Source organism: Trachypithecus francoisi, unplaced genomic scaffold (assembly GCF_009764315.1).
Source record: "Trachypithecus francoisi isolate TF-2019V2 unplaced genomic scaffold, Tfra_2.0 Lachesis_group12, whole genome shotgun sequence".
NCBI lineage: Eukaryota > Metazoa > Chordata > Mammalia > Primates > Cercopithecidae > Trachypithecus > Trachypithecus francoisi.
In genome coordinates this window covers 92,562,183-92,574,376 of record NW_022681457.1, presented here as the reverse complement: position 1 = coordinate 92,574,376, position 12,194 = coordinate 92,562,183, and the positions used below count along the sequence as shown (strand labels likewise).

The window sequence follows — 12,194 nt, the reverse complement described above, 5'->3', positions numbered from 1 at the left end:
TTTGTGGGGTCTATTTTATCATCTTTCCTTTTCACTGACACCCCAGCAAGGGGATGCCAATCATGGAGACTTTTATTATTTAGACCTCCCTATACTTTGGACACCTCAAACTTAAGACCGTCCATACTTTTGGCCAGCCTGGGTTGCAGGCATCCTCTTCCAAGGTGTAAAGGTCCTAAGGGGCCTGCAGAGGTTTCAGGAACATCTCGGTTGCTGTCCAAGGAGCCAGTGCTTAGGGTGGGGGCTGAAGTAGTTGGCTGGGAGGCTTCTGTCTTCTCCCTTCCTGTCACTGTTTGCCACACTCTTCCCCCATGCGGCTTCTGCAGGCTCAGGTGAGTGGGTCCAGCAAGAAACAGGCCCAAGGAGGAGGAAGACAGGTCAGGACACTGAGCGGAGGGATAATCCCCCGTGGAGAAGGTGTGGGGCTCACCTTGCCCAGCCGCAGGCTCTGGGGCTCCACAGATGGCCAAGGGATTGAGGATGTAGAGTGGGTTCCAGAGTCTTTGTTGCTCTTTTGGCTGGCTGAACCAAGACCACAGGGAGTGCGTCCGAGTCCTCACTTAACACGGGCATCTGCAGAAAGGCAGGGAGTAAGTTTCCAGTCCCAGGTATGCCCTCTGGGAGTCTGGGTGGGCAGCCCTGGTTAGTAGGGTGACAGCCACTTTGGAGCAGTGATAACCTCTCCTTTTCTCCTTTTTCTTGCAAACATTGCCAGTCAGATCTTGTACTGGGCACTAGAATAAAAGAGGAACAAGACAAAGTCCTACTTCTTAAGGAGTTCTATTTAAAGGGAGAAACCAATTTAGTTTTGCCTCAGTGTCAGAGAAGGCTAATTAAGAATGTGATGTTTGAGCTGAGTCTCAACAGACCTAGCATACCTACTGTGCAAAGCAACAGCCAACACTTGGGGAGAACGGCAGGAGCCAAAGAAAGAAGGCGGGAAAGGCCCACTGTGAGTATTGTGAATATTGATAGGCCTGGACCCAGGAGCTTTTGAAAGAAAACTGATAACAATGAAGATGCAGAGAAGAGCAAGGCAGCTGCTGGAGAATCCAGATGGAAGAGACCAGTGTGGATGAAGACAGTGTGGATGAAGATGGGGAGGGCCTTCTGGCAAGGGAGGACCAAACTCAGACAACTTTAGGAGAAAGACTAAAGATGAAGGATGGGGGAGAGGGAGGTAAATAGAGATGATCCAAGACTAGTGGGGTTAGTGAAGCAGGATGGGGTATGGAGGAAGACTGAGCAACAGAATATAATTAAATCTGGTCTTCACCCTGGAAAGGAGTGAACCCTCCCTCCCTGCATCTCAGTCTCATAAGACAGCTGGCATCTGGGGCTGATGGGGAGCGTATGCAACAAGCCAACCAAATAATAAAGATACCACTTCTTTTATTTATTTATTTATGTAATGGAGTCCCACTCTGTTTCCTAGGCTGGATCGCAGTGGCATGATCTTGGCTCACTGCAACCTTTGCTTCCCAGGTGCAAGCAATTCTGCCTCAGCTTCCTGAGTAGCTGGGATTACAGGCGTGTGCCACCACGCTCGGGTAATTTTTTTTTTTTTTTTTGAGACGGAATATTGCTCTGTTGCCCAGGCTGGAGTGCAGTGGCACGATCTTGGCTCACTGCAACCTCTGACTCCCAGGTTCAAGTGATTCTCCTGCCTCAGCCTCCTGAGTAGCTGGGACTTCAGGCAGGTGTCAACATGCCTGGCTAATTTTTTCTATTTTTAGTAGAGACAGGGTTTCACCATGTTAGCTAGGGTGGTCTCGATCTCCTGACCTCGTGATCCACCCGCCTCAGCCTCCCAAAGTGCAGGGATCACAGGTGTGAGCCACCGTGCCCGACCTAAGTTTTTGTATTTTTAGTAGAGACGGAGTTTCACCATGTTGGCCAGGCTGGTGTCGAACTCCTGACCTCAGGTGACCCACCTGCCTCAGCCTCCCAAAGTGCTGGGATTACAGGCGTGAGCCACCGCACCTGGCCAGATTATGGCTACTTTTATCCCCTTCATGCTGCTGATGAGATTGAGACTCAGACAGGTTTGCTATGAACACCCAGCAGGTGAGTGGTGAAACTGGAATTTGAGCCCAAATTATTAGACTCTGCTTTCAGCCTCCGTTCTATTGCTTTGAAAGAATCAACCTGGCAAAGTGGTAGAGAGCCCCAGAAACTATTTTTGCAGCAAATTTCCCCTGTAATCCTTGTTTTCAAGGCGGGGGTTCATTTGCAATTGGCTATGGACAGAGTAGGTATGTCTAAATGGTTGGCCTTAGACTTAGTTATCTCTGGGTTTGCAGAAGTTAGGAGGAAGTATGAGATTTGGAGACAAAGGCAAGGAGAACACTCAGTTTTCCTAAAAGACAAACTCACTTGAATTTGGGAAAGATGGCTCCTAAGGAAGTAAACTGCTGGCCGGGCACGGTGGCTCACGCCTGGTGTGTGGATCACCTGAGGTCAGGAGTTTGAGATCAGACTGGCCAATATGGTGAAACTCCATCTCTACTAAAAGTATAAAAATTAGCCAGACGTGGTGGCGCATGCCTGTAATCCCAGCCACCCAAGGGTCTGAGGCTGGAGAATAGCTTGAACCAGGGAGGCAAAGGTTGCAGTGAGCCCAGATCGCGCCACTGCACTCCAGACCAGGCGACAGAGCGAGACTTCATCTCAAAAAAAAAAAAAGGAAGGAAGGTGCTGATGGCACAGATACCCAACCCCTTCCTGTGCCTGCCCCTAACCCACCTCAGCACCTGCTCAGCTCACCTCTCCTTTTCGATGTTGCAGAGGAAGGTGCCAAAAGGGGAGGCATAGGCGTGCCCAAATAGCGCCAACAGTAGCCCTTCCCCAAACTCCAATGACAGTGGGAACTGGCGGCCCAGCTGCCACACAGTCCAGGAAGGAGAGAAAGGTGGGTGCCTCATGCTAGGGGTGGGCATGGGAGAAGGCTGAGTGGGCACAGCACAGTTGGAAGGGGTGGCTGGCCTGGGGAGTGGGCAGAGCAATGGGCACGAGGAAGCAAGGTTTCTGGAATGAGGGTAATGCTGGGGTTGGGTGGTCGCTTACTTTCCTGGATCCACTCCCACTCCACCAGTTCCTGGAATTCAGTCATGGTTTTGCTCAAGGGGTTCAGGATGAGTTGGGCCAGTGAAGTCACAAGCAGGGTGCTGTCTGTGCCTTCAGCCCCATGTACCAGGCCAGGAATAGAATGGAGCCAGTTCTAGGCTATACTTGCTTACTGAATCACAGTTTTGCATTCAGGGGTTGAGAGCCCTGCCCATCCCACCCTATTCTCTGTGTCAAGGGGGCCTTACCTCTCCATGCCCTGGGCTGCCAGGCAGGCAGTGCTCAGTGCCTCCTTTACATGTTACAGCCAGCAGCAGCCGTCCAGCAGACTCAGCCACTTGTCCATGCTCTGCTCCGAGTCCCCACAGGCCTCCACCAGGCACACGAAGCTCTCCTGCAGGGGAGAGCTTGGCAAGTGCTCAAGACCAATGAGGGAGACACAGAATCCTATAAAGAGCCTATCTGATAAAAGGGACATAGAGCCCCTTAGGGATTCCAGTCTCACAGCACATACAACCCACAGAGGAGCTCCTAATCTTTGAGACAGGGTCTCATTCTGTCCATGAAATAGTTTCTTTTTTTTTTGAGACGGAGTCTCACTCTGTCTCCAGGCTGGAGTGCAGTGGTGCAATCTCAGTTCACTGCAACCTCCGCCTCCCGGGTTTAAGCAATTCTTCTGCCTTACCCTCCCAAGTAGCTGGGACTACAGGTGCATGCCACCACGCCCAGCTAGTTTTTGCATTTTTAGGTTTCACCATGTTGGCCAGAATGGTCTCGAACTCCTGACCTTGTGATCCGCCCACCTCAGCCTCCCAAAGTGCTGGGATTACAGGCATGAGCCACCGTGTCTGGCCTAAAATGGTTTCTTAGCATTGAGGATTCCTCAGTCTGATGGGAGAGACTCAAGACCCTTTGAGAAAGCACCTGGGAAGGGGTCACATAGCCCTCTGGGGAAAAATAGAATGTCCTGGGAAACCACCAATTTGCTGGAAGTATCACAACACCCTTGATGTACTACAGTCTGATGGGAGCAACATAGCACTCCCTAGAGAGCCCCAGTCTGACAAGAAAAACACAATTCTCTCGGAATTCTGAATCTGCTCCTACCTCCCAGAAACTGCTCTGTTCAAAGTCACCAGTGACCTCCTGCCAGAAAATCTTTTTTTTTTTTTTTTTTTTTTTGAGACGGAGTCTCGCTCTGTCACCCAAGCTGGAGTGCACTGGCCAGATCTCAGCTCACTGCAAGCTCCGCCTCCTGGGTTCACGCCATTCTCCTGCCTCAGCCTCCCGAGTAGCTGGGACTACAGGCGCCCGCCACCTCGCCCGGCTAGTTTTTTGTATTTTTTAGTAGAGACGGGGCTTCACCGTGTTAGCCAGGATGGTCTCGATCTCCTGACCTTGTGATCCGCCCGCCTCGGCCTCCCAAAGTGCTGGGATTACAGGCTTGAGCCACCGCGCCCGGCCTCCTGCCAGAAAATCTAACAGAGACTTCTCAGATATGTTTAAAAGCCTTCAGTGGCTGCCCACCACCTTGAGGATAAAGTCTAGGCTCATCTGTAGCCCCATCTGTACTCCCATTTCATACTCGACACTCCCACCATACCGAAGGACATTAGTCGACCCCATCCATGGTTTCACTTTCTGAGGTTTCAGTTACACATAGTCAACTGTGGCCTGAAAATATTAAATGGAAAATTCCAGAAATAAACAATTCATAAGTTTTAAATTGTAAGCCCTTCTGAATGTTGTGATGAAATCTCGAGTCACCTTGCTGTGTCCCGCTGGATGGGAGTTATCCCTTTGTCCAGCATATCCATGCTGCACACACTCCCTGTCCATTAGTTACTTAGTAGCTGTCTTGGTTATCAGAGTGACTGTGGCATTACTGCAGTGGGCTTGTGTTCAAGGTCAATAGGAGCCTAAGGCTGCATTACAAGGCCTATGTCATTCACCACATCTCATCACATGGCATTTAAGCATCTCACATCGTCACAAGAAGGGTGAGTATAATACAATAAGGTATTTTGAGAAAGAGATCACATTCATATAACCTTTTTTTTTTGAGACGGCGTCTCGCTCTGTCACCCAGGCTGGAGTGCAGTGGCGCAATCTCGGCTCACTGCAAGCTCTGCCTCTCGAGTTTACACCATTCTCCCGCCTCAGCCTCCCGAGTAGCTGGGACTACAGGTGCCCACCACCACGCCCAGCTAGTTTTTTTTTTTTGTATTTTTTTTTAGTAGAGACGGGGTTTCACCGTGTTAGCCAGGATGATCTTGATCTCTTGACCTCGTGATCCGCCCGTCTCGGCCTCCCAAAGTGCTGGGATTACAGGCTTGAGCCACCGCGCCCGGCCAACCTTTTTTTTTTTTTTGAGATGGAATCTCACTCTGTCACCCAGGCTGGAGTGCAGTGGTGCGATCTCAGCTCACTTCAACCTCTGCCTCCTGGGTTCAAGCGATTCTCCTGCCTCAGCCTCCTGAGTAGCTGGGACTACAGGCGTCCATCACCACACCTGGCTAATTTTTTTTGTACTTTTAGTAGAGGCAGGGTTTCACCGTGTTAACCAGGATGATCTCCATCTCCTGACTTTGTGATCTGCCCGCCTTGGCCTCCCAAAGTGCTGGGATTACCCACCACGCCCGGCCTCATACAACCTTTTTTTTTTTGGAGTTTCGCTCTTGTTGCCCAGGCAGGAGTGTAATGGCGGGATCTTGGCTCACTGCAACCTCCACCTCCTGGTTTCAAGCGATTCTCCTGCCTCAGCCTCTCGAATAGCTGGGATTATAGGCCCGCACCACCACGCCTAGGTAATTTTTTATATTTTTAGTAGAAGTGGGGTTTTATCATGTTAGCCAGGCTGATCTTGAACTCCTGACCTCAGGTGATCCGCCCGCCTTGGCCTCCTAAAGTGCCAGGATTACAGGCATGAGCCACTGCGCCTGGCCTTTTTGTTTTGTTTTGTTTTTGTTTTTTCAGACAAGGTCTCATTCTGTGAGCCAGCCTCAAGTGCAGTGGTGTGATCATAGTTCACTGCAACCTCTACCTCCCAGGGCTCAAGTGATCTCCCACCTCAGCCTGTTGAGTAGCTGGGGCTACAGGTGAACTCCACCATGCCTGGCTAATTTTGAGACAGGATCTTTTTTTTTTTTTTTTGAGACAGAGTCTTGCTCTGTCGCCCAGGCTGGAGTGCAGTGGTGTGATCTCCACTCACTGCAAGCTTCTCCACCTCCCGGGTTAACGCCATTCTCCTGCCTCAGCCTCCCTAGAAGCTGGGACTACAGGCACCCACCACCATGCCTGGCTAGAGACAGGGTTTCACTGTGTTTGCCAGGATGGTCTCGATCTCCTGATCTCGTGATCCGCCCGCCTTGGCCTCCCAAAATGCTGGGATTACAGGCGTGATCCATCATGCCCGGCTGAGACAGGATCTTGCTCTCACCCAGGCTGGAGTGCAGTGACACGATTACAGCTCACTGCAACCTCCACCTCCGAGGCTCAAGCCATCCACCTTAGCCTCTTGAGTAGCTGGAACTACAGGTGTGCACCACCACACATAGCTAATTTTTTTTTTTTTTTTGAGGTGGAGTTTCATTCTTGTTGCCTAGACTGGAGTGCAATGGCGCTATCTCTCTGCAACCTGTAGACTGCAACCTGTCTTTCAGGTTCAAACAATTCTCCTGCCTCAGCCTCCCGAGTAGCTGGGATTACGGGCATGTGCCACCATGCCCAGCTAATTTTGTATTTTTAGTAGAGACAGGGTTTTTCCATGTTGGTCAGGCTGGTCTCGAACTCCTGATCTCAGGTGATCTGCCCGCCTCAGCCTCCCAAAATGCTGAGATTACAGGTATGAGCCACCACACCTGGCCAATTTTTGTATTTTGTATAGAGATAGTGTCTCCCTGTGTTGCCCAGGCTGGTCTTAAACTCCTGAGCTCAAGCAATCCACCCTCCTCGGCCTGCCAAAGTGCTGGGATTACAGGCATAAGTCACCGTGCCCAGCCACAATCTTCTAAATCTCCAAAAATACCTATCTTTTACCTCAGCACCCGACCTATACAACTTTTATTACAGCATATTGTAATTGTACTATTTTATTATTATTGTGTGCTTACTACATAAATTAAACTTGGCTGGATGCAGTGGCTCACGCCTGTGATCCTAGTACTTTGGAAGGCTGAAGCAGGTGGATTGCCCGAGCTCAGGAGTTCAAGACTACCCTGAGCGACATGATGAAACCCCATCTCTGCTAAAATAAAATAAAAAAAAAAGGCCAGGCGCAGTGGCTCACGCCTGCAATCCCAACACTTTGGGAGGCCAAGATGGGCGGACCACTTGAGGTCAGGAGTTCCAGACCAGCCTGGTCAATGTTGCGAAACCCCATCTCTACTAAAAATACAAAAATTAGCCAGGCCTGGTGGCACGTGCCTGTAGTCCCAGCTACTCAGGAGGCTGAGGCAGGAGAATCACTTGAACCCAGGAAATGGAGGTTACAGTGAGCCAAGATCGTACCACTCCACTCCAGCCTGGGCAACAGAGAGAGATTCCATCTGTCTCTGTAAATAATAATAATATAATATAATAATAATAATAATAAAATACAAAAAAAAATTAGCCAGGCATAGTGGCAGGCTCCTGTAGTCCCAGCTACTTGGGAGGCTGAGGTATGAGAATTGCTTGAATCTGGGAGGCAGAGATGGCAGGGAGCTGAGATTGCACCATCGCACTCCAGCCTGGGCAACAGAGTGAGACTCTGTTTAAAAAATAATAATAATGGCCGGGTGCGGTGGCTCACGCCTGTAATCCCAGCACTTTGGGAGGCCGAGGTGGGTGGATCACGAGGTCAGGAGATCGAGACCATCCTGGCTAACCCGGTGAAACCCTGTCTCTACTAAAAATACAAAAAAAAAAAAATTAGCCAGGTGTGGTGGTGGGCGCCTGTAGTCCCAGCTACACGGGAGGCTGAGGCAGGAGAATGGCGTGAACCCGGGGGGCAGAGCTTGCAGTGAGCTGAGATCGCGCCACTGCACTCCAGCCTGGGTGACAGAGCGAGACTCCGTCTCAAAATAATAATAATAATAATAATAATAATAAAATAAAAGAAATACAAAAAAGAAAATTAGCCAGGCGTGGTGGCACATGCCTGTAGTTCCAGCTACTTGGGAGGCTGAGGTGGGAGAGTCATTTGAACCCAGGAAATGGAGGTTGCAGAGAGCCAAGATTGCGCTACTGCACTCCAGCCTGGGTAACAGAGTGAGACTCCATCTTAAAAAATAATTATTATGATAAAATAAAATAAGATAAAAAAATTAGCTGGGCATGGTGGCAGGTGCCTGTAATCCCAGCTATTTGGGAGGCTGAGGCAAGAGAATCACTTGAACCTGGGAGGTGGAGGTTGCAGTGAGCCAAGATAGCACCATTGCACTCCAGCCTGGGCAACAGAGCAAGACTCTGTCTCAATAAAATAAAATAAATAAAAATAATAAAATAAATTAAACTTTTTCATAGGTATGGAAAAACATAGTGTCTGTAGGGTTTGGTACTATCTGAGGCTTCAGGCATTCACTGGGGATCTTGGAACATACTTCCCGAGGATAAGGGGGAACTACTGTGCTTGGCAGTTCCCCAAACAGGACAAATGACCAGGCTGTCTCTGCACCTGGACACTTGCAATTCCCTCCATGCAGGGTCTTTCTTTCTTCTTCTGGCTCACTCCTCCATTTTTGGGACTCAGCTAAAGCATCCTATTCTCAGGGAAACCTCTGATTACCTGAAGTGGGCGGAGTAACAGAGGCACACCTCCTCTGCGCTGCTGCTCATCTCAGGGGAGCTTGATTGTCCATTCTCTGCTGAGCTCTGTCATGTCTGAGCTGGCCGCCGTGGCAGCCCCTGTTGCTCAGTGCTGGGTAAATAAATGAATACACAGAGCTTTGTATTTTGGATAGGGAAGCAGTCTACTCTCCTCAAAACACAAAACTCCCTCAGGACCTCTTCTTGGCACTGTCGTCACCTGGAGGCAGAGGGCACAGATCCCATCTGTGCAGGTGCAGCCCTCAGGGAGGGGGTGTGTGTGTGCAGGGAGGTTGTTCCGGGAAGACAAATTTCAGTTTAATGTAAAGAGGTGCTTTTTCTTCCCAGGCAAAGCTGGGGTGCCTAGAGAGTAAGGAGCTCTCTCAGTGCTGGTGTGCAAGTCGATGACACCAGGAAAGGCTTGGGGTTCCTGGAGGACCCCCCCCTCACCCCAACACACACTGACACACACGTACATTCACAGAGCCCTACAGGAGAGGGCCTGGCAGAGGGTGGGAGGCTCCTTACCTCTCCAGGGACCCGTGTAACCGTTACCAGCCAGGGTAAGCGGCCTTGGCCTCCGTGCCTCCGCCAGTGACGTGGGCCTGTTTCGCTGCCTGGGCCGGGAGCGTGTCCATGATGAAGCCCCGCGCCCAAGGACGAGCCCCTGCCAGCACAGTTCGCAGCAGCTCCTGGTCCTTCTCGCAGCGCCGCTTCTGGGGAACGGTCAGGGGCTGGCTGGAGCGTAGCAGAACCTGCGGACCGGACTCAGCTCTGGAAGTGACCCCCCCAGCCTTAGAGGGCCCCTAGGCCAGGTCTGCACACCGACAGGCTGGAGTAGAGAGACCAGGGCGAACTCAGGAGGCTTCGGACCAGTCTGCGGGTGTTGTGGCCAAAGTGGTTAGGGACCCTAGGAATAGACCGTGGGCGGGTCCTGGCTTGACACAGAAGGGACTAAGCTTCGCGAGGCCCATAACCGTCAGGGGCGGGGCCAGAGAAAGGTGATACCCTCCCATGCGAAAAGGCGGGAGAGGGGCGGGACCAGAATGGAGCAGGAGCTGGGGCAGCGGCCAGGCCGCGAATTGGCCGGGCCAAAAAGAAAAGGCCCAGAAACTACACGGCCGCCTAGGGGCGGAGCGTGGGAAGGGCGCTCTCACGGTGCCACTGGGAGCAGGGGGTAGCTGAGCACCGGGAAGCGACCTCCCTGACCGAAGCGGGCGCTGCGCGCCAGGGCATCATCGTCCACCACGTGTGGCACGATCACGGCATGGGGGTATCTGGGGCACAAGCTGAAGTCCCCGTTCACCTCGCTCAGCCGCCACGCGTTGGTCTGCGGCTTAGGGAGGAGAGAGGCCAGGTCTAGGGCACCCAGGGAGTGCCCTGTCCCCGCGTCTCTTCCAGGCCCGGCGCTTCCACCTCACTGGGTCCCCACGACCGCCCCACTTCGCGAGCTACTCTCTTGTAGTAGCGTTCGGGCGGAAGGAAGTGCCAGGAGTCGCCCAATCTCAGGCCCTTGGGACGGTAGAATAAAGGGAAGGAGGTGATGACGGATTCCAGGGAGGACAGCGCCCGGAGAAGGAAGTCAGGGGCTCTGGGGAGAGTCGGAATCGTCTCACCCGCGCCCTTTCCAGCCCCTCAGCCCTGTAGCTTCAGCTTCGGCCTCTCCAAGTACCCCAGACCACCCTGCATTCCCCTGCCATTTAGCTGCGGCTGCAGGGCCTCTTTGAACAGTAGCACCTTTTTCTTCCCCTCTACGCGAGACAGGGATAGCTTAAAGGGCTTGGGCGCGCCCTCGCCACACCTCGATGGAGGGGGCGATGTCCAGCGTTGCTTCCGCGCCCTCTATTTCCAGCTGCAGCACTCGCAGGTCCTTACAGCGCAGGGTGATGGTGCCCGAGTCACTCGCCACCCTGGGGAGGGACGGGCCCTGGCTTAGTGTCCCTCGCTAAGGAGGGGATGATGTCCTCCTGCGTAACGCAGGGTGATGGTGCCCTCCTGCGTAACGCCCCATCCGGGAAACTCGTTGCCCCTCTCCTGGGACAACGAAACTCCTTGCCCCTCTCTGGGACTCGTTGTCCTTTCCCAGGAGAGGGGCAACGAGTTTCCCGGATGGGGCGTTACGCAGGAGGGCGCCAGCTCCGACTGCGCCGGCCGTGACCCCTACCCCGCTAAGCCGCGCGCTCCCCAACTCCGGGGACCCCCACTCCCCGCCACGTCTCACTGCTTCTCGAAGAAGTCGACGCTGCGCAGCAGCAGCAGCCACAGGTCCAGAGAGGACGCGGGCCCTGGCGACAGCAGCAGGTGGTAGACAGTGACGCACAGCGAGCCGCGGAGCGGGAGCGTCTCCGGGCCCCGTGGAAACTCCGCTTGGGCCCAGCTCGTGTGGATCAGCTCCGAAAACTCCATTCTGCCAGTGAGAGACCCGGGGCCCAGCAGAAGGCCAGACTCTGAGAGTGTCAGGAGGGGCAGGCTGGAGCTGCCAGCGCAGCCGGCGACGCCATCTGGACAGCTGTTAAGGAGGTCACTCAGAGGAAAGGATCACAGTTTCGCAGGAATTTCCCCTCATATTGCCAATATCTCTTAGCGAGGTCCCTGGCCAGAGACTGTTATAAGCAAATCTCCATTTCATCATCTATGAAATGGGGAGATTAATCTTGCCTAAAGTCCTTAACCCTATGCCTGGGTTGCAGGAGACACTCAATATTTTTGTATTTTTGTTTTTTTAAGCCCTGAGGTGCTAACACTACTGCTAACTTTAAAAAGAAAGAAAGACCTTGCCCAGTGGCTCAGGCCGGGCGTGGTGGCTCACGCCTGTAATCCTAGCACTTTGGGAGTCCAAGGCGACCGGATCACTAGAGGTCAGGAGATCGAGACCATCCTGGCTAACATGGTGAAACCCCGTCTCTGCTAAAAATACACACACACACACACAAATTAGCCGGGCGTGGTGGCGGGGGCCTGTAGTCCCAGCTACTCAGGAGGCTGAGGCAAGAGAATGGCCTGAAGCCGGGAGGCGGAGCTTGCAGTGAGCCAATATGGCACCACTGCACTCCAGCCTGGGAGACAGAGCCAGACTCCGTCTCAAAAAAAAAAGAAGAAGAAGAAAGAAAAGAAAAAAGGGCCGGGCGCAGTGGCTCACGCCTGTAATCCCAACACTTTGGGAGACCAAGGTGGGGCGGATCACCTGAGGTCAGGAGTTCGACAACAGCCTAGCTAACATGGGTGAAACCCTGTTTCTACTAAAAATACAAAAAATTGGCCAGGCATGGTGGCTCACACCTGCAGTCCCAGCACTTTGGGAGGCCAAGGCGGGCAGATCACGAGGTCAGGAGATCAAGACC

The 12,194-nt window shown here is 52.6% G+C and overlaps 1 protein-coding gene across 9 annotated transcripts; it reads right to left on the bottom strand.

Annotated features, from left to right (window-relative positions):
- Window positions 1–59: 59 nt before the first annotated feature.
- LOC117092955 (myotubularin-related protein 9-like) lies at window positions 60–11,478 on the bottom strand. 9 transcript variants are annotated; one of them, XM_033227314.1, is made up of 7 exons: window positions 11,075–11,428; window positions 10,655–10,763; window positions 9,382–9,608; window positions 3,315–3,460; window positions 2,767–3,177; window positions 2,377–2,454; window positions 60–734 (listed from the first exon to the last, which is right to left on the bottom strand). In XM_033227314.1, the coding sequence occupies exons 1-3, from the start codon at window positions 11,257–11,259 to the stop codon at window positions 9,405–9,407; spliced, it is 498 nt and encodes a 165-aa protein (XP_033083205.1). In that variant the 5' UTR covers window positions 11,260–11,428; the 3' UTR covers window positions 60–734; window positions 2,377–2,454; window positions 2,767–3,177; window positions 3,315–3,460; window positions 9,382–9,404. The 9 variants fall into 9 exon arrangements, with proteins under 9 accessions (XP_033083205.1, XP_033083207.1, XP_033083206.1 ...); XM_033227316.1 differs by having other exon boundaries at window positions 60–573; XM_033227315.1 differs by having other exon boundaries at window positions 3,067–3,177.
- Window positions 11,479–12,194: the final 716 nt, after the last annotated feature.

Coding starts and splice junctions, on each gene's coding strand:
- LOC117092955 (XM_033227314.1), bottom strand. CDS start 11,259: ATGGAGTTTTCGGAGCTGATCCACACGAGCTGGGCCCAAGCGGAGTTT. Junction 10,764..11,074: donor GTCGACTTCTTCGAGAAGCA/GTGAGACGTGGC, acceptor GTCCCTCCCCAG/GGTGGCGAGTGACTCGGGCA. Junction 9,609..10,654: donor ACATCGCCCCCTCCATCGAG/GTGTGGCGAGGG, acceptor TCCGGTCCGCAG/GTTCTGCTACGCTCCAGCCA.